At 38.5% G+C, this 27,836-nt stretch overlaps 1 gene segment (V, D, J or C); it reads left to right on the forward strand.

Moving 5' to 3' along the window:
* Window positions 1-263: 263 nt before the first annotated feature.
* On the forward strand, window positions 264-27,782 carry LOC112661366 (T-cell receptor gamma chain C region C10.5-like). The segment is given in 5 exon segments: window positions 264-343; window positions 13,326-13,402; window positions 20,983-21,312; window positions 24,823-24,858; window positions 27,186-27,782. Coding segments are annotated over 5 exon segments (666 nt in total).
* The last annotated feature ends 54 nt before the right edge of the window (window positions 27,783-27,836 follow it).

Genomic DNA, 27,836 nt, shown 5'->3' on the forward strand with positions numbered 1-27,836 from the left:
ATAGATATAATTGTCTAACACACAAGAGTAAAGACATACATTATTGTGCACTTCTCACTTATACATCCTTGTGCTCTTTTTATGTCAATACAAAGGAACACTTAGGTGGCTTCACAGTATTGCATTGGTCACTATATACTTTATAAGATACTTTATAAGATCAGTTCCTTGTGATAGGCCAATGGATTACTTCCAATCTTTTACCGTCATAAAATATACTGAAATTACATTGTTTTATGTCACTTTGGACGTGGTTACCGGTCATGTTGGTAGGTATTGCAGCTTACCCTGATAGAGATAGCGCCGTTGTGCACTTCCAAGATGATGATGTCAGGACAGTGCTGTAAAACATCATAATTTTGTTAATCTGACAGGTGAAAAAATAGCATCTCATCATGGTCTTAGTTTGCTTGTCTCTGATGAGGATAATCATCTTTTGATACATTGAGTCCATTTCTATTTCTTTTTTATATGCAATATTTGTCCAGTCCTTAGACCATGATTTCCAGGAGTAATAACACTAACAAGTATGACATTCATTTATATGTGTGTGTATATTTCTACAAACATGAGTATAAAACAAAATGTTCAATGCCTGGTTGGTGAGGGAAGAAATAAATGATGGTTTGTTTGTCTCCTTTTCTAATGAATATTTTTGAAGTAAAAATTTTTACATATTAGAATAAAACAATGTCTCATTTAAAATTGGGAAAGATTTTTTTATTTACAATCAGCTTCAGTTTCTGTGAAAACAGATTCTGTTGGAAACCAAATAGAGGTTCCTATGTGGAAACAACGTAATACCCACTGGATGCAAGGAAGAGGAAATTTAATTTCGATCTACTTATTGATTCTTAAGAATTTTATCAGCTTCTTTGGGACAAATCACTGGGACTTTACTTAGAGCTCTGGAACTGTTTCAGCATGTGGAAAGCACAGAGGCACAGAGAGGAAACCAGCAAATGATGGAAAGCTGAGTGGGCTGATATCCCTGCTGGGGCTCCTAGGCAGTGTCTCCTGTGGCTTCCGACTCCTCAGTACCTTCCTTCCCCAACTGGATCTGGGCTGCCCTGGATTGGGATGTGCAGAGAGAGGAAGAGGGTGGTGGTACAGGAGACAGTGTGAGTGGCAGGAGACCACTGGTGTGGTGATGGAGCTTTATTTTCTCAGGCTTGTTTTATCTATGCGCTCTATCAAATGCGGTTGATTCGTGGAAAATGCTTGAGGTCAAACCGGCCCCTGCTAGTTGAGGCTGTGCAAGAGGTGGCCCCGGGGTTTGAAAGATGAAATAAGGACAGTTAAACCACAGCCAACTTTGCTCACTTCCAATAGGCCACAGCTAATGGAAGGAAAACGTCCATCTGCACACACATGCTCCCGCTGTCAAACACATTCTTGGGCTGTGAGTGAGGGGTCCCCTGTTTTATACCATTGTTCATTCCAAGTAGGAGCCACATGAGTTGTGATCATCTGACCAGGACTGTTGAGACACTGAACCCTGAGTCCCCTCCTATGACACAGTTCTGAAGAAAACAGCAGGCGACTTCCTGTAACACTAGGTGATCCCTGACATTCCACCAGGATCTGTGTTTTTCCATGGCAGAGGATTCACCAAGGCTCCTACTTTTGATCTCATTTTGTCAGCGTAGGCAGGGTGACATGAGACCCCTGCCCATGAAGCTACTAGCACAGGTAGACTGTGGATGTCACAACAGCAGGTGCTTCTCTCCTCACAAGAACACAGACATATGGAGGCCCTGAGTTCAACTGTGGAATTGGATGTCATAGGCTGAGTCTATGTCCCTCTATAGGGACACATGACTGCAGAGTCAAGAATAATCAAAGCAAGGCTATTTTTTAAATTTTTTAAATTTTTATTTAAATTCAGTTAATTAACATATAGTGCATTATTAGTTTCAGAGGTAGAGCTCAGTGATTCATCAGTTGTATTTAACACCCAGTGCTCATTACATCACATGCTCTCTGTAATGCCTATTGCCAAGTTACCGCATCCCCCATCGCCCTCCCCTCCAGAATTCTCAGTTTGTTTTCTACGGTTAAGAGTCTCTTCTGGTTTGTCTCCCTCTCTGATTTCATATTCTTTTATTTTTTCCCTCCCTTCTCCTATGCTCGTCTGTTTTATTTCTTTTTTTTTTAAGATTTTATTTATTTATTCATGAGAGACACAGAGAGGCAGGCAGAGACATAGGCAGAGGGAGAAGCAGGCTCCATGCAGGGAGCCTGATGTGGGACTCAATCCCAGGACCATGAGATCATGCCCTGAGCTGAAGGCAGATGCTCAACCACTGAGCCACCAGGCATCCCCTCTGTTTTATTTCTTAAATTCCACATACGAGTGAGATCATAATTGTCTTTCTCTGATTGACTGATTTCGTTTAGCTTAATACCCCTGAGTTCCATATACATAGTTGCAAACAGCAAGATTTAATTATTTGATGCCTGAATAATATTTCCATTCTGATAATAATATTCATTCTGACTGGTATTAGATGGTACCTCATTGTGGTATTGATTTATACTTCTCTGATGCCAAGTGATGTTGAGCATTTTTCGTAATCTGTGGGCCATTGTATGTCTTCCTTGGAGAAATGTCTGTTCTTGTCTTCTGCCTATTTCTTAACTGGATTATTTGTTCTTTGGGTGTTGAGTTTGACAAGATCTTTATAGATTTGGGGCACTACCCCTTTATCTGATAAAATATTTGCCAATATCTTCCCCCATTCTGCAGGCTGTCTTTTGGTTTTGTTGACTGTTTCCTTTGCTGTGCAAAAGATTTTATCTTGATGATGTCCCAAAAGTTCATTTTTGCCTTTGTCTCCCTTGCCTTTGGAGACATATCTAGCAGAAGCTGCTCTGGATGAGGTCATAGAGGCTGTTGCCTGTGTTCTACTGTAGGATTTTGATGGACTCCTGTCTCACATTTAGGTCCTTCATTCATTTTATTTTATATATGGTATAAGAAAATGGTCCAGTTTCATTCTTCTGCATGTGGCTGTCCAATTTTCCCAACATCATTTGTTGAAGAGACTGTCTTTTTTCCTGGATATTCTTTCCCACTTTGTCAAAGATTAATTGTCCATAGAGTTAAGGGTCCATTTCTGGGTTCTATATCCTGTTCCATTGATCTATGTGTCTGTTTTTTTGTGCTAGTATCACACTGTCTTGATTATGACAGCTTTATAATAGAGCTTAATGTCATGAATTGTGATACCAGTAGCTTTGGTTTTCTTTTTCAAGACCCCTTTAGATATCTGGGGTCTTTTCTGATTCTATGCATATTTTAGGATTATTTGTTCCAGCTCTGTAAAAAATGTTGATGGTGGGGATTGAATTGAATGTATAGATTGCTATGGGGAGCATAGACATTTTAACAATATTTGTTCTTCCAACTCAAGAGTATAGAATGTTTTTCCATTTCTTTGTGCCTTCCTCAATTTCTTTTATGAGCATTCTGTAGTTTTTAGAGTACAGATCCTTTGCCCATTTGGTTAGATTTATTCCTAGGTATCTTATACTTTTGGTGCAGTTGTAAATGGGAGAGTTCCTTCATTTCTCTTTATTTTTTTTTAATTTTTTTTTTATTTATTTATGATAGTCACAGAGAGAGAGAGAGAGAGGCAGAGACACAGGCAGAGGGAGAAGCAGGCTCCATGCACCGGGAGCCCGACATGGGATTCGATCCCGGGTCTCCAGGATCACGCCCTGGGCCAAAGGCAGGCGCTAAACCGCTGCGCCACCCAGGGATCCCCATTTCTCTTTATTTTATCTCAGCATTAGTATACAAAAATTCCACTGATTTCTGTGCACTGATTTTATATCCTGCCACTTTGCTGAATTCCTGTATGAGTTCTAGCAATTTCAAGGTGGAGACTTTTGGGTTTTCCACATAGAGTATCACATCATCTGCAAAGATGTGAGAGTTTGACTTCTTTGCCAATTTGGATGCCTTTTATTTCTTTTTGTTGTCTGATTGCTGAGGCTAGGACTTCTAGTACTATGTTGAACAACAGTGATGAGAGTGGACATCCTTTTTTTTTAATTTTTATTTATTTATGATAGTCACAGAGAGAGAGAGAGAGAGAGAGAGAGGCAGAGACATAGGCAGAGGGAGAAGCAGGCTCCATGCACCGGGAGCCCAATGTGGGATTCAATCCCAGGTCTCCAGGATCGCGCCCTGGGCCAAAGGCAGGCGCCAAACTGCTGCGCCACCCAGGGATCCCGAGAGTGGACTTCCTTGTCATGTTTCTGACCTTGAGGGAAAAGCTCTCGGTTTTTCCCATTGAGAATGATGTTTCCTGTGGACTTTTTGTATATAGCTTTTGTGATATGGAGGTATGTTCTCTCTATCCCTATACTGGAGAGAATTTTAATCAATTAACAGTGCTCTACTTTGTCAAATGATTTTTCTGTATCTGTTGAGGGGATCATATGGTTCATTACTTTCTTTTATTAATGTAGTGTATCACATTGATTGATATGTGGATGTTGAGCCCCTCTTGCAACCCAGGAATAAATCCCACTTGGTCATGATGCATAATCCTTTTAATGTACTGTAGGATCCTATTGACTAGTACCATAGAGATAATTTTTGCATCCATGTTCATCAGGGATATCCATCTGTAATTCTCCTTTTGGGTAGGGTCTTTCTCTGGTTTGGGGATCAAGGTAATCCTGGCTTCATAGAAAGAGTTTGCAAGTTCCTTCCACTCTATTTTTTTGAAGCAGCTTCAAAAGAATAGGTATTAATTCTTTTTTAAATGTTTGATAGAATTCCCCTGGGAAGCCACCTAGCCCTGGACTCTTTCTGGGAGATTTTTGAACGCTGTTTCAATTTCCCTGCTGGTTATAGGTCTGTTCACGTTTTCCATTTCTTCCTGTTTCAGTTTTGATTTGTAAATCTTTAGGAATGCATCAATTTCTTCCAGATTGCCTAATTTGTTAGCATATAGTTCCTCATAATATGTTCTTATAATTGTGTTTCTTTAGTGTTGGTTGTGATTTCTCCTCTTTCATTCATGATTTTTTTTAATTTGGGTCCTTTCCATTTTCATTTTGGTAAGTATGGCCAGTGCTTTATCCATCTTATTAATTCTTTCAAAGAATCAGCTCCTAGTTTCATTTGTCTGTCCTACTGTTCTTTTGGTTTATTTTTCATTGATTTCTGCTCTAATCTTTATTACTTATCTTCTCCTGCTTACTTTAGGCTTAATTTGCTGTTCTTTCTCCAACTCCTTTAGGTGTAAGGTTAGGTTGTATATTTGAGACTTTTCTTGTTTCTTGAGAAAGGCTTGTATTGCTATATACTTCCTTCTTAAGACTGCCTTTGTGGCATCCCAAAGGTTTTGAATGGTTGTGTTTTCATTTTCATTTGCTTCCATGAATTTTTAAAATTCTTCTTTCCCTGGTTGACCCATTCATTTCTTAGTAGGATGCTCTTTAACCTCCATGTATTTGTGTTCCTTCTACATTTCCTCTTGTGGTTGAGTTCAATTATGAAAGCACTATAGTCTGAAAATATGCAGGGAATAATCCCAATTTTTTGGTACTGGTTGAGACCTAATTTATGACCCAGTATGTGATCTATTCTGGAAAATGTTCCATGTGACTTGAGAAGAATGCATATTCTGTTGCTTTAGGATGGAATTCTATGAATATATCTGTTAAATCCTTCTGGCCCAGAGTGTCATTCAAAGCCTTTGTTTCCTTATTAATCTTCTGGTTAAATAATCTGTCCATTGCTGTGAGTGAGGTGTTAAAGTCCCCTACTATTATTGTATTATTATTAGTGTGTTTATTTAGCTTTGTTAATAATGGGTTTACATAATTGGCTGCTCCCAAGTTTGGAATATAAATATATATAAATGTTAAATCTTCTTCTTGTATAGACCCTTTAAGTATGATATAGTGTCCCTCATCATCTCTTATTAAAGTCTTTGGTTTAAAATCTAACTTGTCTGTTATGAGAATTGCTACCCCAGCTTTCTTTTGAGGTCAATTAGCATTATAAATGGTTCTCCACTCCCTCATCTCCAATCTGGAGATGTCTTTGGGTCTAAAATGAGTCTCTTGTAGATAGCATATCAATGTGTCTTGCTTTTTTATCCAATCTGATGCCCTGTGTCTTTCGATTGGAGCATTTTGCCCATTTACATTCAGAGTAACTATTGAATGAATAGTTACTATGAATTTAGTGCCATTGCATTACCTGTAAAGTCACTGTTTCTGTATATTGTCTCTGTTTCTTTCTGGTCTGTTAGTTTTGGGCACCCTCTTCACTTAAGGGATCTCCTTTCATATTTCTTGCAGGGCTGGTTTGGTGATCACAAATTCTTTTAGCTTCTGTTTGTCCTAGAAGTTCTTTATGAATAATACCCTTGCTGGATAAAGTCTTCTTGACTGCTTATTTTTCTCATTTAGCACCCTGAATATATCATGCCAGTCCTTTCTGACCTGCCAGCTCTCTGTGGATAGGTCTGCTGCCAGTCTAATGTTTCTGCTAAGGACCTTTTGTCCCAAACCACTTTCAGGATTTTCTTTTTATCTCTGAAATTTGCAAAGTTCATTATTACATGTAAGGTGTTGACCTGTTTTTGTTAATTTTGAAGGAAATTCTCTGTGTTTCCTGGACTTGAATGCCTGTTTCCTTCCCCAGATTAGGGAAGTTCTCAGCTATGATTTTCTCAAATATACTTTTTGACTCACTCCATTCCTCTTCCTCTGGGACCCCAATTATTCTAATATTGTTTCACTTTATAGTATCACTTATCTCTCAAATTCTCCCCTCATGATCCACCAGTTGTTTATTTCTCTTTTCCTCGGCTTCTTTATTCTCCATCATTTTGTCTTCCATATCACTGACTCTTCTGCCTCATTTATCATAGCAGTTAGACCCTCCATTTCTTATTGCATCTCAGTAATACCCTTTTATTTTGACCTGTTTAGATTTTAGTTCCTTTATTTCTCTATAAAGGGGTTCTCTAGTGTCCTCTATGCTTTTTTGAAGCCCAGCTATTATCTTTATAATTCTTATCCTGAAATCTAGCTCCAACATCTACTTTTATCCATTATGATTAAGTCCCTGGCAGTTAGTGCTGTCTCTTGTTCTCCTTTTTGGGGTGACTTTTCCATCTTGTCATTCTGTCAAGAGAAGAATAGATGAGTAATAGAACAAAAATGGCAACAAGCCCCCCAAAAATATACCCTAAACAAATCAGAAGAGACCAGAAACCAAAAAAGAAAAAAAAAGAAGAAAAAGGGGAAAAAAGAGAATATAATCAAACAGATGAATAGAACAAAGGAATACACTAGATCATGGGTGTATTTTTGTCTGATTGTTAGAAGAGATTAGGTCCCAAAATTGTAAAGAAAGAAAAAATTTATATATATATATATATATATATATATATATATATATATATCCCCTAAAATCGATTTAATAAAAGAGTTGATAAAATAAGAAATTAGTTGAAGGGACACCTGTGTGGCTTAGTAGTTAAGCATCTGCCTTCTGCTCAGGGCATGATCCTGGAGTCCCAGGATTGAGTCCCACATCCAGCTCCCTGCATGGAGCTTGCTTCTCCCTGTGCCTGTGTCTCTGTCTCTGTCTGTCTCTCTCTTTCTCATGTATAAATAAATAAAATCTTTAAAAAAAAGAAATTAGGGGATCCCTGGGTGGCTCGATGGTTTAGCGCCTGCCTTCAGCCCAGCGGGCGTTATCCTGGAGACCCAGGGTCGAGTCCCATGTCGGGCTCCCTGCATGGAGCCTGCTTCTTCCTCTGCCTGTGTCTCTGCCTCTCTCCTCTGTGTCTCTCATGAATAAATAAATAAAATCTTTTAAAAAATAAAAAAGAAAGAAAGAAAGAAAGAAGAAAGAAAGAAAGAAGGAAGAAGGAAGGAAGAAAGAAAGAAAGAAAGAAAGAAAGAAAGAAAGAAGAAGAAAGAAAGAAAGAAAGAAAGAAAGAAAGAAAGAAAGAAAGAAGAAAGAAAGAAAGAAATTAGTTGAAAAGGATAAAAGATTTTGAACTGAAAGACTAAAGAATCCTGAGGGGAAAAAAACATGAATTCAATATACTATTTTCCCCTAGCAGTGGAGTTTTACTGCTCTGTATGATGGGTAAACTTGGCAATAGCCAGATGTTCTTGCTAATCTTCTGGGGGAGGGGCCTGTTGCACTGATTATCAGGTGTCTTTACCCCAAAGGGATTTGCACCACCCCCTTGCCAGGTGGGGCCAGGCTCAGTGTAAGCAGCTCCAGATTGCTCTTTGTGGCTTGTGTTCCCGGAAGCCTTTCCACACCACTTTGGGATATGGAAATCAAAATGACGTTGGTTGTGCACCAGATCTCCAGCCCCAGAGCTGGGAACTCACACCTGCCCCTCCTCCTCATTGTGCTCTCAGGGAAAAGCAGTGAATCACTACTGTCTCGCTAGTCCCGTTCAGCACTCTGCACTCACCCAGCCTGTGACAAGCATTTCTATCTCAAGCACGCAATCCCATTTCAAGTCTCCAAACCCTGCAGGCTCCTGCAGCTCCCACTAATGCCACTCCTCCCAGATGAGAAGGGGGAGGGGATCTTGCCTGTTGTGTTGCTTGCTGGGCCCCTGCTCAGAGAGCAGATGCCCAACTATGCTGCTGTTTCTGGTTTCTGGCTATCCCAAGCTGAGAGCCCACTCCTGGGCTCACTGATTGCAGCAGGTTTCCCTGCTCTAATGTCTGGGAACTCTGCTGTAGACACTCGTATTCTTTCTGTGACCCGGAGGATCCTGAGACACACTCTCCCACCTAGGATTTGGCCCCCTTTGCTACCTGAGCACCTGTCAAGCCAGGGTGTATCTCACCAAAGCCGGACTTCTAAAAGTTCTGATTTCATACCCTGGTGCTCTATCACTTTCCAGTGCTGGCTGCCAGAGGTTCTGTCCCCACATGGTCTCTCTTCCAATATATCCTCCCAGATTCCCTTCTCCACACCTCCTACCTTACACAAAGTGGTCGCTTTTCTATTTGTAGAATTGCGGCTATTGCTTTCTTGGCTCTCAGGTTGAGTTCACAGGTGTTCAGAATGATTTGATGCTTATCCAACTGAATTCCAGGGAGCAGAAAAATCAAGGGTCCCCTATACCTCCACCATCTTCCCTTCCCCCGAATAGGGCTTAATAGAAGACATGCATGTCAGAAATGTGTGCTGGGGGTGGAGCAGAGGAGGGCTGTTCAACAATGTGACCACAAAGAGTAAGTGTCAGCAGAAATCCCACCTGGTCATTCAAACTAAGCTGACAAATTTTGTCATGACCTTGAATTCTTCAGGAAGAAAATGTGAATCTCAGATCCCAAGCTTTTCCTTAATAGAGAACAAATGTGTACTATTTTAACAAATGTCAAAATTTCACTGATCATTGCTTTTGTTTTTCTCTCACATACAAATGGAAACACTTTAATAACACAGCTCATACCATCTATTACCAAGAAACAAGGAAACACAGAACTTTTAGAATGCTGAATAAAAACAGGTGCCTTTAAGAAGTATATATATATATACTTCTGTAGGTACCAATACAGTATATATATACTGTATTGGTACCTACAGAAGTCATACCAGCCTCTACAACAAACTCTGTATATATTTCCTCAAATGGAAATGTGGTCCATGAACAAAGTGTTAGTGAGGAAAGATGATACGAAGCCAGGAAACTACAGAGGGATTTGCCAGCAAGTCTCAGGATACACCGAGTTAATGAGGCAGATGCTGGGCTGTATTACTGTGCCTGCTGGGATGCACCATATGGAAATGCTCCACTTCCACTGAACAAAAACCCTTCCACAACTCCACACCCCTCTAAACATTTACATGCTCCTTTCTACCTCCCAGAGGGACCTGCTCACTCTCTAAACAGGGCTTTCTCCTACATTTGTGTCCTCAGCAAAGCTTGAGGTAGGACTTTCAGATCCAGCCTGTGACATTTCTATTGATAAGAACACTTTATCATCTATCCCTACCTCTCTGGGTCCTAGGCTGGCTTTTGTTAGTGTCTTGATTTTTTTACTTCTCCATTTATGAGGAGTTTATTGGGAAAGAAGCCAAACTCAATGTGTAAAATGGTGTGCTAACGAAAGAAAAAGAAAGAAAGAAAGAAAGAAAGAAAGAAAGAAAGAAAGAAAGAAAGAAAGAAAGAAAGAAAGAAAGAAATCTGAATTTCAAATTCCTACTCAGCCACTTAACTCACAGCACCATCCAGGAAAGTTACTAAATCTTTCTCATAGGGTTTCTGGGGACTACGGGAGGTTCCATACAGGACAGTTCTAGCACAGGGTCAACACATCACTGTGTCCTTTCCCATTACTACTAAAATGCTTCACTGAGCCATCTCAGCTAACACAGGAGCTCAGGGACTCTTGAAAAGTCACATCTTACATTATCCTCCAAACAACAGTAAAGTTTGCTTTATTTTGAAAAGCTAAAACTTGTGAATAGTAAAAGAGTTGAGAGTAATAAACCAGAGGATATTTTTGCTCCAAGATTTTTCTTCATTCACATTAGAATATAGAAACATCTGAAGCAATAATTACAGTAATTTTAATATTCACCAAACTTTATGAACTTTCTACAAACTACAGATCTATATGTATAAAGTTGTATGATTATTATCTCATTTGTTATTATACAGTAATTAGATTTTAATAACATTATTACACTTTTAATTATTGCACATTACACTTCTGCCTAATGTGAGATTATTATCTCATTTGTTATCATACAGTAATAAGACATTTCTTCCAGTTCTCATGATAGGCATAGAGCTACCTATACTATCACTTAGAATGAAAAGGTGCTCAAAGATAGGTGTGTTTGAAGCAAAACCTAAAGGACAACGCAAGAATGTTATTACCAAGGAGGAGATAATAATGAATTCTTACGACATAGGTGTTTTGGTGAGGTCTAGTGGGATCTGATAGTTCTTTATACCAGGAACATAATAAAATGACACTGAAACAGATCATAATGAGATCTTTCCTTAGTCCTAAAGCAAACCTTCCTCCCCCATCCTTGCTTCTGGAGAACAAGGGGTGTCACTGCCTCCCCAGTCCTGATGTATACCCATCTTGGAGAAAATTCTGAGTAGTCATTGGCAATGCCAACCCTATGGATGCACATGTGTCTTCAGCTTGGGTTTGTAGATTGAGTAAACCCCTTTCTTGTCTCTTCACTGTTTTTATGTCCACTGTCAACTTGTTCAAATGGCTCTGATTTCTCTCCTTTGCTTTTCAGATACAGATAGCAAAATAAGAATATCTAAGGATCAAGTCTCCTTTAACTAAAGATATGAGGGAATGGCCCACATAGGTTGCAAACTGTCTGGGGTTTCCCTGGAGCAGCCTATTATGCATGGCATTAACAAAAAGAAGGGGAGCCCCTGAAATGAATCCTATATGGTTCAACCAATATTATCTGTAAAACAAGCCCAATTCTGGCTTGGACACAGATAAGAGAAACAACAGACATTTGCTTCGATGTGGATGGAACTGGAGGGTATTATGCTGAGTGAAATAAGTCAATCGTAGAAGGACAAACATTATATGGTCTCATTCATTTGGGGAATATAAAAAATAGTGAAAGGGAATAAAGGGGAAAGGAGAAAAAATGAGTGGGAAATATCAGAAAGGGAGACAGAACATGAGAGACTCCTAACTCTGGGAAATGAACTAGGGGTAGTGGAAAGGGAGATGGGCGGGGGTGGGGGTGACTGGGTGATGGGCACTGAAGGGGGCACTTGATGGGATGAGCACTGGGTGTTATTCTATATGTTGGCAAATTTAACACCAATAAAAAATAAATTTATAAAAAAAAGAGAGAGACAGCAAAGTCTTTTGCTTGATAATCAATAATGTCCTCAAGTCCAATTAAGTCACCTGCTATTGTGCCTGCTGAGATCTCACAATGTCACAAAGTCAGAAGGGACCTGTAAGAAAACCTTCTCTTTTACTAACACTCAACTACATCCTCACTTGTTCAACCACAGCAGACCTTTCCTACTCTTTTTTTTTTATGATAGTCACACACACACACAGAGAGAGAGAGAGAGGCAGAGACACAGGCAGAGGGAGAAGCAGGCTCCATGCACCGGGAGCCCGACGTGGGATTCAATCCCTGGTCTCCAGGATCGTGCCCTGGGCCAAAGGCAGGCGCCAAACCACTGCACCACCCAGGGTTCCCACCTTTCCTACTCTTAATCAAAGTTTCATAAACTCAGAATAGGAAGGGCTCTTTGGACACACATAGCTCAATGGCCACACAACAAATGTGAGATGTGAGAACCCAGGGATGGCAAATGCCTTGTCCAAAGCTAGTTGACCACAGAAGTACAGCTACACATAATTTGCTAAAGATCATAGAATAGCTCTCAAGGGGCTGCTTCTTTCAATGTATCAGAGAACTGGAATTTTTTTCAAATTTTGCTTTAAATAAGAATCTATTATTTCAAAGAGGATAGACTTCCACAAATTTCCTCTTATTCTAGGAAAAATAATGTCATTACACAGATTATTCCCTCATTTTTCATTATGTGGTAAAGAATCATTTTTTAAATAATAAATTTATTTTTTATTGGTGTTCAGTTTGCCAACATACAGAATAACACCCAGTGCTCATCCCGTCAAGTGCCCCCCTCAGTGCCCATCACCCACTCACCCCCAGCCCCCGCCCTCCTCCCCTTCCACCACCCCTAGTTCGTTTCCCAGAGTTAGGAGTCTTTATGTTCTGTGGTAAAGAATCATGTTGGTAAGATGTACAAGTACCTGATTAAAAAATAGAAAACATCGTTCACATTTCTCAAGTATATTTCTGTTGGCATGTTTGCATTTTGGTTACTGAAGAGTTTCCTCCTTCAGAAATACAATCCCAAATTACTAACGGAGCAGATCTGGTGTTTGTGAGAACAAAAGGGCTTTTCCTTTGATGCAATCTTTGAGCAGCTGCACACAATTGAACACCTGGAAATCAAAACCTCTTAATTCACAGACTACTTTTCTTAGTAATTAATATAAGTAGTTGGTTGACCAGTTACTCCCAATCTCTCTTTCTTTTTTTTCTTTTGCTTTTATTGTTTCTGTTTCCTATTGTTTCTGTGATTACTGCCTCATTGGAAAACAGACACTGTTGTCAATTAATGTGAGGAAAACTTACAAGATATCAGATGCTATGAAGCCTATATTCAAGGACTTCCAGGAGAATCCAGAAGATCAAATTGCCAGTAAAAGGTTTTACTGTTGGTCATGCCACAAACCTCAAGAGAAGGCTGACATTTTTGTAGAAGCTCTAACCACTGTGATAACTCAGTCTGGATCAAGATATTTGGACAAGGAACTAAGGTCATAGTAACTCCTCCAGGTAAGTAACTTTGCTCTGTTTTGACCTTGTGAATGAAAACCTGATAGCTGTTTTTTAGAAAAAATAATGTAGAATCACCTCAGCACATGGACAGTAATTTTGCAGCTACGGGTCCCTCTACATGGAAACACAACTACTTTTCAAATGGTTTATTTACTTTTCTACATGTAAGCAGATTAAAATTCTACTTTTAGAAAATATATGCATGCACTCAAAAATAGACTCAGGCTTGAAGTTAAAATCATTTTTAGGACCGTGCCTACAAATCGGTTGTGTGTGCTATTCGTTCAAGATGCTTTTCTTCTAATTGGTCTCTTAAGTGAGAAACACTTTGATGAAGTACCTCTAGTATTAATAGTGCTCCTTTCTTAATGATAACATGTTTCTCTAATAACATGCAAAATCTAAGTGATTACTTTTGATGTCTTTAACAGCAGTGTAAAAAATTTAACTCTTACAGTAAATGACTATAGAACATTAATAATCCCATTTATTACTCTAGCTAGGGGGAGGCTGACACTGGTCAAAATTTGTGCTACTGCTAGTCTTGGGATATTACCTAAAGATGGTCCAGTTTAATGAAATTTGTGAGCTCAGTAAACCACTTCAGCTCCAAAGAGTCCATAAAAAGAGTCTGTCTGCATGGTTTTACACTTTCATTTGTTCATTTATTGTTTCAGCAAACATTTATTAAAGACAGTTTCTCTGCTGGATGCTGGAGATAAAAGGGTGAAGAAGACACAGTCTCAACACTCAAAAAGCCTCTAGTCTAAAGGGCAATTATTCTAGATTGTGGCTTCATTGAGTCCTATGTTGTTTTGGCTGGTGGGTGTGAGAGACACAGAACATCTTGGATTCATGAGCTCTTCTGTTTTCTTAATTTATGTAATACCAGTTGCTTATAAAATCCATATATTGGGACGCCTGGGTGGCTCAGTGATTAAGCGTCTGCCTTTGGCTCAAGGAGTGATCCTGGAGTCCCAGGATCGAATCCACATCAGTCTCCCTGCATGGAGCCTGCTTCTCCCTCTGCCTGTGTCTCTTCCTCTCCCGCTCTCTCTCTCTCTCTCTTTCTCTCTCTCTCTCTCTCTGTCTCTCATGAATAAATAAAATCTAAAAAATAAAATCCATATATTTTGTTTAGTGGAAGAATTTGATAAAATGGCCTGAAACCATCCCACTAAGGAGAATCATAATAGCAGCCAAGATTTTTTGAGGAACAGGTCTTAGTGCATTTTCTCATTCCTCAACAGCCCTATATGGAAGATACTCTTATTCCAAATTCACTGATGAGCAAACAGGCTTGGAGAAGTTCAGTTATTTGCCTAACGTCACATGGCTTGTTACTATGGCAAAGAATGGGATCCAACAGAGACTCGTCCATGCCAAAGAGCATGGTTTAGACTATTATGTGGTATTTGAAACATTAAGCTGTAATTTTATATTCTGATATGTACTCTTTTGTAGCTTGACCTTTTAAATAGACTCTTTACATGAATGCTTAATTAGTAATAGCTCATAATTTGTATTACTACTCATGTGGAAAACAATGATTCAGCTTCTAATCATGGCATTAAAATACCTCTCTCCCTCACACAAGATCAGGTAAGTCATGCCGAATACACATTTATTAAATTCTCGCAGTGTGATTTTTTGGGTATTTCTATAAAAGTACAAGTCCGGGGATCCCTGGGTGGCGCAGCGGTTTGGTGCCTGCCTTTGGCCCAGGGCGCGATCCTGGAGACCCGGGATCGAATCCCACATTGGGCTTCCGGTGCATGGAGCCTGCTTCTCCCTCTGCCTGTGTCTCTGCCCCTCTCTCTCTCTGTAACTATCATAAATAAATAAAAATTTAAAAAAAATTTAAAAAAAAAATAAATAAAAGTACAAGTCCTTTTGACATTAGTGCATTCAATCTTCTTTCTGTATTGGCAACAAATTTTCTGGAAATATTGAGAATTTTTGCATCCATGTTCATCAGGGATATTGGTCTATAATTCTCCTTTTTGGTGGGGTCTTTGTCTGGTTTTGGAATTAAGGTGATGCTGGCCTCATAGAATGAGTTTGGAAGTACTCCATCTCTTTCTATCTCTCTGAACAGCTTTAGTAGAATAGGTATGGTTTCTTCTTTAAACGTTTGATAGAATTCCCTAGGGAAGCCATCTGGCCCTGGACTTTTGTGTCTTGGGAGGTTTTTGATGACTGCTTCAATTTCCTCCCTGGTTATCGGCCTGTTCAGGTTTTCTATTTCTTCCTCTTCCAGTTTTGGTAGTTTGTGGTTTTCCAGAAATGTGTCCATTTCTTCTAGATTGCCTAATTTATTGGCGTATAGCTGCTCATAATAAGTTTTTAAAATCGTTTGTATTTCCTTGGTATTGGTGGTGATCTCTCCTTTCTCATTCATGATTTTATTAATTTGAGTCTTTTCTCTCTTCTTTTTAATAAGGCTGGCTAATGATTTATCTATCTTATTAATTCTTTCAAAGAACCAACTCCTGGTTTTGTTCATCTGTTCCACAGTTCTTCTGGTCTCTTTTTCATTGAGTTCTGCTCGAATCTTCATTAATTCTCTTCTTCTGCTGGGTGTAGGATCTATTTGCTGTTTTTTCTCTAGCTCCTTTAGGTGTAAGGTTAGCTTTTGTATTTGAGTTCTTTCCAGTTTTTGGATGGATGCTTGTATTGCGATGTATTTCCCCCTCAGGACTGCTTTTGCTGCATCCCAAAGATTTTGAACGGTTGTATCTTCATTCTCATTAGTTTCCATGGATCTTTTTAACTCTTTCCTAATTTCCTGGTTGACCCTCTCATCTTTTAGCAGGATGGTCCTTAACCTCCACGTGTTTGAAATCCTTCCAAACTTCTTCCTGTGATTTAGTTCTAGTTTCAAAGCATTATGGTCTGAAAATATGCAGGGGACGATCCCAAACTTATGGTATCGGTTCAGACCTGATTTGTGACCCAGTATGTCGTCTATTCTGGAGGAAGTTCATGTGCACTTGAGAAGAATGTGTATTCAGTTGTGTTTGGATGTAAAGTTCTGTAGATATCTGTGAACTCCATCTGGTCCAGTGTATCATTTAAAGCTCTCATTTCTTTGGAGATGTTGTGCTTAGAAGACCTATCGAGTGTAGAAAGCGCTAGATTGAAGTTACCAAGTATAAGTGTATTATTATCTAAGTATGTCTTAACTTTGGTTATTAATTTATTGATATACTTGGCAGCTTGCACATTCAGATCCTCTTGTTGGATAGATCCTTTAAGTATGATATAGTGTCCCTCTTCATCTCTTACTACAGTCTTGGGGATAAACTAATTTATCTGATATAAGGATGGCTACCCCTGCTTTCTTTTGAGGACCATTTGAATGGTAAATGGTTCTCCAACCTTTTATTTTCAGGCTGTAGGTGTCCTTCTGTCTAAAATGAGTCTCTTGTAGACAGCAAATAGATGGGTCCTGCTTTTTTATCCAGTCTGAAACCCTGAGCCTGTTGATGGGGTCATTAAGCCTATTCACATTCAGAGTTACTATTGTAAGATATGAATTTAGTGTCATCATGATACCTATTCAGTCCTGTTTTTGTGGATTGTTTCCTTGGACTTCCTCTTTCTTTTACAGATCCCCCTTAATATTTCTTGCAGAGCTGGTTTGGTGGTCACATATTCTTTCATTTTCTGCCTATCTTGGAAGCTCTTTATCTCTCCTTCTATTCTGAATGAGAGCCTTCCTGGATAAAGTATTCTTGGCTGCATGTTCTTCTCATTTAGGACCCTGAATATATCCTGCCAGTCCTTTCTGGCCTGCCAGGTCTCTGTGGAGAGGTCTGCTGTTACACTAATATTTCTCCCCATGAAAGTCAGGGATTTCTTGTCTCTTATTGCTTTAAGGATCTTCTCTTTATCTTTGGAATTTGCAAGTTTCACTATTAAATGTCAAGGTGTTGAGCGGTTTTTATTGATTTTAGGGGGGAATCTCTCTATCTCCTGGATCTGAATACCTGTTTCCCTTCTCAAGTTATGGAAGTTCTCAGCTATGATTTGTTCAAATACACTTTCTGGACCTCTGTCCCTTCCGGCGCCCTCTGGAACCCCAATTAAACGTAGATTTTTCCTTCAGGCTGTCCATCTTGCTCCACCTCCCCAATTTGCTGGAAATATTGAAGCTAGCAGAAGAACTGGAGCTAGTATACAACATGCATGACTAAATTGCATAACTTAGAGCTGACTTTCCACTTATTCTGGGACAGCTGCAGAAAGACCAAACCAAATAGTATCCAATAGTATCCTCTGATGAGCAGTTCATAACTGTAAATCAATACCCTAGAAACTGTTAAGATAATATTGAGTTCAAAGAGGTGATCTTTCAGGAATAAATAGGTTAAGAGATTATCATTAAGATGTCAGACCCTGTAACAACTCATTTGGTCTCCAGTTAGTGGGGATTGGATTCTGGAAATAGCTTGCTTTACAGTCAAACAAGATACCCACCCCTCAATTTGTAGAAAGAAAAAAAATACCTGTAAAAATATTGAATATTTACTAAATATTCTTTGTTCCTCTTTGAAAATAAAAGAAATCATGGCTGTATATCTCAAGTAAAGGAGTTATATCATACAAGAAAACCTTTAGGAAAGAGATTTCTAAGGGCCAAGAAAATGATGAGAAAAAGTGAAATCATACTCTCCAATTTGTGTGAGTCAGATAAGAAAGACAGACCCAAGCTGCCCAGGCAGAGAGGGGTTATTTCATCAATTCTTGACTATGTTCATTTCTAACGTGATTTTTCTTGAGTTTCATCTTTGCTTAATGTTAGCAGGGTCCATTTTTATATATTTATGTAATATTGAAAAAATATAAGCGCAATTTTAAAAGAGGCACAAAGAGAGATTTTTATAAAAGCTTTTCAGGCAAGATTAGTATGGCTAGAGCAAAATCAAAGCATTTGGTTGTGGCACAAAGCTCAGGGTTACAGGTAAATTTCTTTATATTCCTCAGTATAAGATAGGGAGGCGAGGCAGATGAGGCAGGGGCTGCTGGCTAGGTGCTGGTGCTGGCTCAGAATTCTAGGATTGTTCCCAATTTGGTCACATATAGCAGCAGGATCCTTGGGGAGGTAAAGGACTCTGTCCTAGTCCTTGGGGGGAAGGGTAGTTGCTGTTTGATCTAGCATAGAAGACATTAACAAGGAGCTAACTGGGGGTCCCTAAGGGATGGAGATATTAGGGCCATTTGGGATTTCTGTGTTGAAAGTTTGCTAGAGAGGGATGCCTGGGTGGCTCAGTGGTTGAGCAGTCTGCCTTTGGCTTAGGGCGTGATCCTGGAGTCCTGGGATCGAGTCCTGCATCAGGATCCCCACCGGGAACCTGCTTCTCCCTCTGCCTATGTCTCTGCCCTTCTCTGTGTGTGTCTCATGAATAAATAAGATCTTTAAGAAAAGAAAGTTTTGTAAAGAGGTTTGAACGTCCTATTTATTTGACTTCAAAAATAACCAATGAAAAAGAATGAACAAAAAAATGCTAAACTTTCATTTAGTCAGAGGATGATTAATAACAAGTATCAAAACATTTAACTGTGTAAACATATTCAAGGATGTTATAAGCTAAGTTTTCCCCCTAAACTCAATCTACTATATTTGTTCATTCTTCACTAGCCTTAGAGATGAAATTTTGCCTGAATGAGGGAAAATATATCACAGGGATGTTTCTAGCATACTAGGTCTACTCAAATAAAATTTTCAAGAATTTTCACAAAGATGAAAATTGAAACATTGAAAAAATGAAATAAATATATCTTTCTTTCCTTAGTGGTTGTGATGATAGGCACATATGAATTCATAAACTGAAAAGCAAGTTTCTGGACCTCTTTTTTCCACCTGACTGCCTAATCAATGTATGTTCTAGCAATCAAATTAAACAAGTTAAACAGTGGAATGGCTCAGTCAACCATTCTACTGACAAAATTGTGGAAGTTCAAGATTAATTTTATCCAAAAGAATAAAACATCAAGACTATAGCTAAGGAAAAGTCACAGGGCGTTAAAACGTGTACTATTATCCTGAAACCTTTCAAGTTCATCATTTGATTTTCAATTTCTTAAGTGTAACAAATCAGAAGTATTCCTATAAAAAACAAAATTTCTAAGATGAAAATTACATTCCTTAATATATTGACTAGAGGCTAAAATTATGTAACTACCATGTACAATTGAAAAATTGATCTTTATTTAACATGCTTTTTAAATTACAAGCAAAGCATATGGTTGGAGATTGTACAGTGCCTTACTATTATAATTAATAAAATACTATTTCTCAAAGCAAGATGTATAAACTTAAAATAAGCATGTTATGACCTAAATCTACTTAAACCATGAATAAGAACTCACTGTTTCCCTGCTGATTTAGTATAAAAATCAGGAGCTTTGCCACCCAGGTATAAATTCTCTTGCATTATCCAGTCCCTCAAAAAATAGAGTATTAAGAGCCCCCCCCCTAAAAATTTTTTCTCTTTCCTTTATCAAATGAGAAATCCAATTCCCTTTTTCTTAAGAAATTGAATTATTAAACTAGTCCAAAGAGAAGATAATAAAAACACTAGAAAGAGCTGTGGAAATCAATTTTAAGAGAGTTCTAACATTTGTAATTTCAACCATTAAATCAACAGTAAATGTATAATTAAGTAACATACCAACATTCAAGTGACATGACCTTTAAAACTATGATATCTTGATATATATTTTGACATTTTATCTGCAAGAAACTCTGGAATCATAACTTTTAACACTATACCAGTTTTATGTGTACTTTATTCAGCTGGTGAAATCACAGTATATTGTGGCATTCTAAAACTGTTTGGCAGCTTTTTAGGGCACATTCAACTTTGAGGGGAATTCTAGAAGTCAAAATAAATTATGTCTTCTTAGTTATACTTAAACTACAAATGATATTCCAAAATAAAATGTGCTTTTGGTAAACATTTTCCAAAGCAAAACAAGATTCTGATAAGTGCGTTATTTGATAAAGTTAATATAAAGGCATTTTTGAAAATAATATTTTTTCATAGCAGTCTTGGAAATACTGCCCCTTAGCTTCCAAATTCAAGACATTGTAAATAATTGGGAGGCAGTTATAAACATTGTCCTACTCAAAACCCTGGAGTTGTTCAGATGTAAGACATCTCAGTCTTACAATCAGAACAATCAAGTAGGAGACCTCCATACTTCAGAAGTGCGTATGGGATTCATATCTGAAGATTTAAAGATCAACTTGATAGATTGTCAAGTACACATGGAAGTAGATTCCCATATAAAAGGAGTGTGTACTGTTTAATAAAATCTCATATATTAATCTAGACTCTGCCACTTAATAGCTGTGACTTGAGGCAAGTTATATGATTTCTGGTACCTATTTTCCCACTGAAAATAAGAACAATCAATACCTCATAACTCATTGTGGATGGAAGACTATAATAAGCACTAATTCAATGGCAAGTTTCCTTCATTTCACTCTGTGCTAAGTGGTTCTAAAGTACACAATGTCTGTTTTTCTCTAATAATGTTATTAATTGATATTCCATTTTCCTTCACAGATAGAAGCCTTGATACAGACATTTCCCCCAAGCCCACAATTTTTTTCCCTTCAATTGCTGAAATAAAACTCCATAAGACTGGAACATATCTTTGTCTTGTTGAGAATTTTTTCCCTGAAGTTATCAAGATACATTGGAAAGAGAAGAATGGCCAAATGATTCTGAAATCCCAGCAGGGAGACACCGTGAAGACTAATGACACATTCATGAAATTCAGCTGGCTGACCGTGGCAAAAAAGTCAATGGCTGAAGAACAACAATGTATCATCACACACGAGAATAATAAAGAAGGGATTAATAAGGAGATTCTTTATCGTTCAATGAAGAAAGGTATGTGATATAGAAATAGAAATATAATCTTGCAGTGCTCTTTTTTTGAAGGAAATACTCCAGCTTTTCTGTGAAATATTAATGAAAAGAAACAAATAGAAATCTTTCTAAACTGTTAATGATAGCATAAATGTGCTGCTTTTCCCCCCATGGATTGAAATATTCATGGTTTTGGAACATTAAAAAAGAAAAAGGAAAAAGACAAATTCACTTACCCTTTGTTGCCTCAGTTTTTCATTCAAAATATGAAGGGTACAGTGATTTTTTTTTTTTAGGGTCATTGTAGGGATTAAATGAAACAATGCACATGAAAGCATCTCGCAACTTTGCACAACATAAATGCTCAAGAAGAGAGTCTGTTTTTGATGATCTTACTTGATCAAGACATAAAAACAATCACACATCTTTCAGGAATGTTCTACTCAGAAGTCAAAGCCCCTCTTACTTCAATCTGGTCTACCTCAGGTATAACCTGTCAATGATGAGTTGGTGGCAAAATGCTATTCATTTGACGGAACCAGATCCCAACTCAACAAAAAATAGAATAATTTGGGTGCTGAGGGTTTAGTACGGCCCTGTGGTTTTTAGATTTGAATTTTATATATCACCATAAAGCAAAATTTGGCAAATAAAGTTTGGGTGAGGCTGATGTGTAAATACATTTTTCATTCTACACAATGAACATATTTCTTAACTTTGATAAATGTTGCTCAGCAAAAATTTACTGTAATACTAGCATGTGCCAGGTCTGGAAGGGATGCAGGATGAACCACTCTCCCAAGGAGGATCACTACAGTAGAGAGAACATACTTTTCCTAATCACTCAGGGTCACTCATGATTCAGGTATGGTGTCCCAAATTAAGCTCATTGGTGCAGAGTATGGACATATTTAGACAGTGTGGGCAGAAGGCTGAATGTGACTGGCCCAGCTGTGGTCCAGTAACTCGCTGGGCTGAGAAGTCAAGTCATGAGTATGAACATCACAGATCAAGGCCTCAGAGGACCCATAAGAAGGAACCAGTTTGCACTTTTCCCTGTGTTTCACAAGCCCTTGGGAAGCAGTGGGGAACACGCACATAACAAGACGTGCAAAGACTTTTGCAGCATGCCACTCAGAATTCCTGAAGGTAATCTATATCTTCTTGAATCCTTGGTTTTTCCAATGATCAAATTAGGATGAAACACTTATCTTTGCTTTGTCCTGGCATGTGATGAAGAGGAAATGCAAACATGTCAGTGAAAATGCTTGATTTTGAAAGCATGACATGGGTGTATTTATTCATGTTTATTGCATTTATGTTTATCTTTGCCTAAAATAACTGAACCGATTTTACAAACAGCCCTAATTTTTTATTTCTATAGCTAAGAAACAGAGAGAAGGCAAATGAGCGAAGCACAAGTTTAATCACTGGGCTGAAGTTCTTTAGGTATTAACTTTTATAGTAATCAAAGTAAAAATATACTATAATAAGTTCCATGGTGATGATTACAGAAAAGGGAGAAATTCTTATTCATGATGTGTTTCACATGAGAATTAATTTCTGAAAGGAATGTCTCCCGAAGTCTTCTCCTAGAAACAAAGCTAATGAGGGCATTTCTATTAATGCCTTTCATCATCAAATTTCTAATGCTGTTGCTTGTAAGTTTTTTGTTTGTTCTTTTTGGTTTTGTGAAAGCTGAAAATATATAGAATGTGTAAGTACAAATCCACAAAGTGATTTTGAACAGATAAAACTATCTGGTCCAAATTTTCAACCAAGTTTGATGGAGAAAGCGAATCTAGGGTACACTCACAGATTTTAATTTGAAAAATTGTTAACCCTAATCAAATTGTTAACCCTACATCAATCATTGCATGGTGGAGAGATATTTTTATTTCTCTTTTAATGGGTAAAGCCATTGTATGGAAAAGAAAGGGACTTTAAGACACTTTAAAGTCAGTTCTTGATATTTTAACATCTAAACATAATTATATAGATATTTTATTTCGAGGACTTACCCTAGGGTACCCTAGGTGTACCCTAAAGCCTACACCTCAAACCCATTTTTTTAAGAACACACCAAAATAAGGCTTGTGGAGTGCATCAATTTGCACACCAGAACCATGTCTTTGTGTGGACAAGAACATATCCAGCAGAAAAAAAATAAACCAAAACACCTTGTAACTTTCTCTTCCTACATCCGATGGTCAAAGGAATTTTGTCTTTGCATGTATGTTGGGCATTTTTTTTTACACTATAGAGAAATGCAACTCTCACCTCAGGTTTTATATATTCAGAAACCTATATTTATTACTCGGTCTATCTTCTGTCCCTGGAAAGAAGTACACTGAAATGCTGAGCTTCTGCAAGGAAAAGGTCATTTGCTAAGACTCATTATGATATCGGGAAGAAATGATGCCTGGAGTCCACAATGGTGAAGTATGCTTGATTTCTATAGATTATTTTACAAAGTACTTTCCACATGCTCTAGCTCATCTAAACCCCGACAAGTGACCTCTGAATGCTGGCTCTGCCAGTCACTGGTATGACTCATGGCTAGTTAATTACTCACTAAAACTTATTTCCTCAAGTCTAACATGGAGTTTTCCAAATTTGTCTCATATCGTTGTCCCTGGGGGATCAGATGAGATAATGCACGTAGGTGCCTAGCACAGTAATAATCACCCAATAGGAATTGGCTTTCATTAGCTTTATTGTCATGTCCGCAAACAGCATCCCCACTTCAGAAGATCATTTGGGAGTTGGGAATAATGGGGCATACACGATTTGGAAAGGTAAGGCTTTCCTCTTTAACTTAGACAGAAATTTACCTAAATCAAACAACCAAACTTCTTCAAACATGTAAGATTTTACTGCGAATTCTAGGCTTGGGCAAATTCATTTGATTCATTTTATAACAACCCTTCATGTCAACAGTGGGTGCTGACAACTGCACAGAAGCCACTGTTTCTGGTTATTTTTCCATTCACAAATATTTATAGAACACCTATAGTGCAGCAAGCACTGGGCTGGGAGCTATGAGCATAGACGGAAAACAAGATAGTCTTAGACATTACCCTCTAGTTGTGAGAAAAGAGGGAAAAAACCGCATCATTCATGAATTTCAACATCTTCAAGCGCCAAAATACAACGTATGAGTTGACCTACTGAATTACACAGAACCAAATCAAGCATTTCTGGAATTGTGGGACTCATGTTTGTAATGACTCTCCTCTCGGTTATATTTCTTTTTTTTTAATTTTTTTTTTATTATTTTATTTATGATAGTCACACACAGAGAGAGAGAGAGAGGCAGAGACACAGGCAGAGGGAGAAGCAGGCTCCATGCACCGGGAGCCCGACGTGGGATTCGATCCCGGGTCTCCAGGATCGCGCCCTGGGCCAAAGGCAGGCGCCAAACCGCTGCGCCACCCAGGGATCCCTCGGTTATATTTCTATCCACAACATAGACACATGTCAAATAATGATTATAAACATTTGAATAATATTTGCTCTCATTTGTTTTAGAGCTCACTGCTATTAATTCTACAAAAACTGATGATGGTAAGTTTTTGTCCATGTTTGCCTTTATGTTATGTTATAGCATCTTTTCCTCCTTGACCAAATCACCCTTTGAACTCCCCTGGCTTCAGTGAGAAACCTCAGAATGGCTGGCTCTTGCAAAATAGACTGAGTGATATTTGAAGTCAATCCGTCATTTCTCAGGAGTCATGTTCACACAGTAAATACTGGGTTGGGTATGAGAAGACTATGAATTAGGGGTGCAGTGATGTGCTCTGAATTCTTTCAACAATGAAGGAATTTCTGTGGCCTTTTTTTCTACTGACTGAGGAAAACATGGTATCAAGTTTTTTTTTAAGTCTTTCTTCTTGCTGGTAGTTAATTATATGAACTGACATTAAGAGGTTCTTGTACAGAAGGTGTTGTGCTGCACTGTGAGTGCATTTTGTTTAATTTTCTTAATACTCACTGGAAGTATTTTATTCCCATTTTACAAATGAGGCAATGAGCTAAAAAGAATTCAATCCCTGCACCACACCACACAGTGAGATCTGGGGCTTCAACCCAGACTGTCTGAATCAACAATTCACACACTTACTCAGTTTTCTTTTTTTTTTTTTTAAGATTTTATTTATTTAATCATGAGACACACACAGAGAGAGAGAGAGGCAGAGGCACAGGCAGAGGGAGAAGTAGGCTCCATGCAGGGAACCTGACGTGGGACTAGATCCCGGGTCTCCAGGATCACGCCCTAGGCCAAAGGCAGCGCTAACCACTGGACCACCGGGGCCGCCCCACTTACTCAGTTTTCTATTCTTCCTCTGTGATGTCATCATAGACCAAGAAATCCCAAAGCCAAGGCCCTGAGACAGGTGCACACATGGGGAATCAGTGTGAGTGCAGGGCTTCCAGTGCCACAGACTGGGCATTAATCCCAGTTCTTTAATTATTAGTTGCAAGAATGCAGGTACAGTAGTTACATTTCCTGAGCCAAGCAGGGATAACAAGAACAACGTTTCACTCAGCTACTAAAGACATAATGTCACATATGTGGAATGTCTATCATGGGGTATATCATTGGCTCTCATCAGACCCTGCTCATATGCCTTCCATGTCCCATCCCAAGGGGCTCCTAGAACTTAGCTAACATATTACCTAGCCAAGGGCAAGAAGTTATGAATACAGTACAACTTGAATTAGCTTTCCACACCAAGGATTAATGATTCTGGAGTTCCTTCGCCCTGAAGATAAAGCATGTAGAAGAAATTTCCACAGGAACAGACTTGGCCTTGTAGTTCATTGAGTAGCCAGTCTGGTCCACCATCCTTGTCATTAATTATTTCTTCATATCAAATATTTTTTCAAAATCTCAGAGGATATTAAAGACAATTATCCTATTACATCATAGCTATAATTAAGGTATTCAGGAAAGACAAGGGAATGAGTTTGATCTCTTAAAGTTGCAGAGAATTTCAATTAACCCCTTTCTTCCACCTTATTATTTTTTAAGTTATTTAAATTGCAATTAGTTAACATACAGTGTAATATTAGTTTCTGGTGTACAATATAGTGATTCAACACTTCCATACATTAGTTGGCGCTCATTGCAACAAGTGCCCTCTTTACTAAAATCTCCCACCTACTCCACTGTGAGTACAACCAAATTTCCAAAGATTGTCCCCTTGTTACAAATCTCATTAATGCATGATGTGTAATGGCTAAAATGCTTCTAAATCAGCAATTCATCTTTATATTTATGCTTAACTGTTTATTGTCGGGGTATTTATTGCACGTGGATGTTCAGAATTACAGAATAGGTAAATGTGTTCTTGGATATTACGTTGCTGGGATAAAATCTGGCTTGTGGGACTCAGTAGTCGTATGACATCAGGGAAGTTGCTTCTCCGTCCTCAACTTATTTGTGAAATGGAATGAAAATAATCTCCTGGGTTACTGAAAAATTAAGTAACATATTAAAGCTTTGCACACAAAGCTCTCAGATTAAATGTTTGGCATTAGTGGTCCATATTAGCTATTATTACTTAGAGACATGGTGAAGAAATAGTAAAAGTTACTTACCACCAGTGCTTTCTTCAGGTTGACTCATTCATCTAAGACCTAATCTTACTTTGTAATACTTTGTAATATTGCAGGTGAATTTCCTGGAGGTTGTTGTTTGACTTGATATACAAGCTAGATTCTGAGTTGTCTTGGTGGTGATGGTGGTGGTGGATAGTTTACTATCAGGTTGTTTTGTTGTTGGGGTGTCCCTTCAACCTAGATCAGAAATGTATAATGTGACCTGTCTCTCATTAATAAGCCTTCATCTTTCAAAAGAACAGAAGATACTAATAAATGACTTCTTTTAGACATACTACAGCTACAGCTAAAGACCACCTCTGCCTACTACACCTACCTCCTCCTCTTCCTCAAGAGCCTGATGTACTCCATCATCACCGCCTTCTGTCTGTTTAGGAGACCAGCGCCCTGTGGCAATGGGAAGAGTTCCTAACACATGGTGGCACCAAAGGTCCATTGGCTTTTGTCGCTAAAAGTGTTTGCTGAGGATCTAACTGGGCTTGCCAAAACCAGAGTTTTGGGTTATTTCAGTTCACATGTGTCTTCTTCAATTGTGTCATTATTGCAGAACAGGTTTACAAACCCCTGGGCAAACAGAAACTTCCACTCTGCACCAAGAACAAATTCTGCCATGACTCAGTGGTGGGGCCGGGGGCCATTCACAGAGGCATCAGCACTGCTCTCTCCTTAATGTCCACCGGTTCCTCCCTCTACCCAGTACCCATGCCTCTGAGTACAGCCAGCATATAGCTTCTAGTCACATCCCTCAGGGCTCTTTAACTGGATAACTGCCTGGAAGCCTATTTACACATCCAGAACCTGCCATCTTTGCTACCTAAAGCTTGTACTGTCTTACATAATAGGCACAATAAAAACAATTAAATGTCTACTTTTGCCTCTGTGTACTATCTTTTGGCGCAATCTGAGAGTCCAAGATAAGG

The sequence above is a fragment of the Canis lupus genome, chromosome 18, assembly GCF_003254725.2.
Source record: "Canis lupus dingo isolate Sandy chromosome 18, ASM325472v2, whole genome shotgun sequence".
Taxonomy (NCBI): domain Eukaryota; kingdom Metazoa; phylum Chordata; class Mammalia; order Carnivora; family Canidae; genus Canis; species Canis lupus.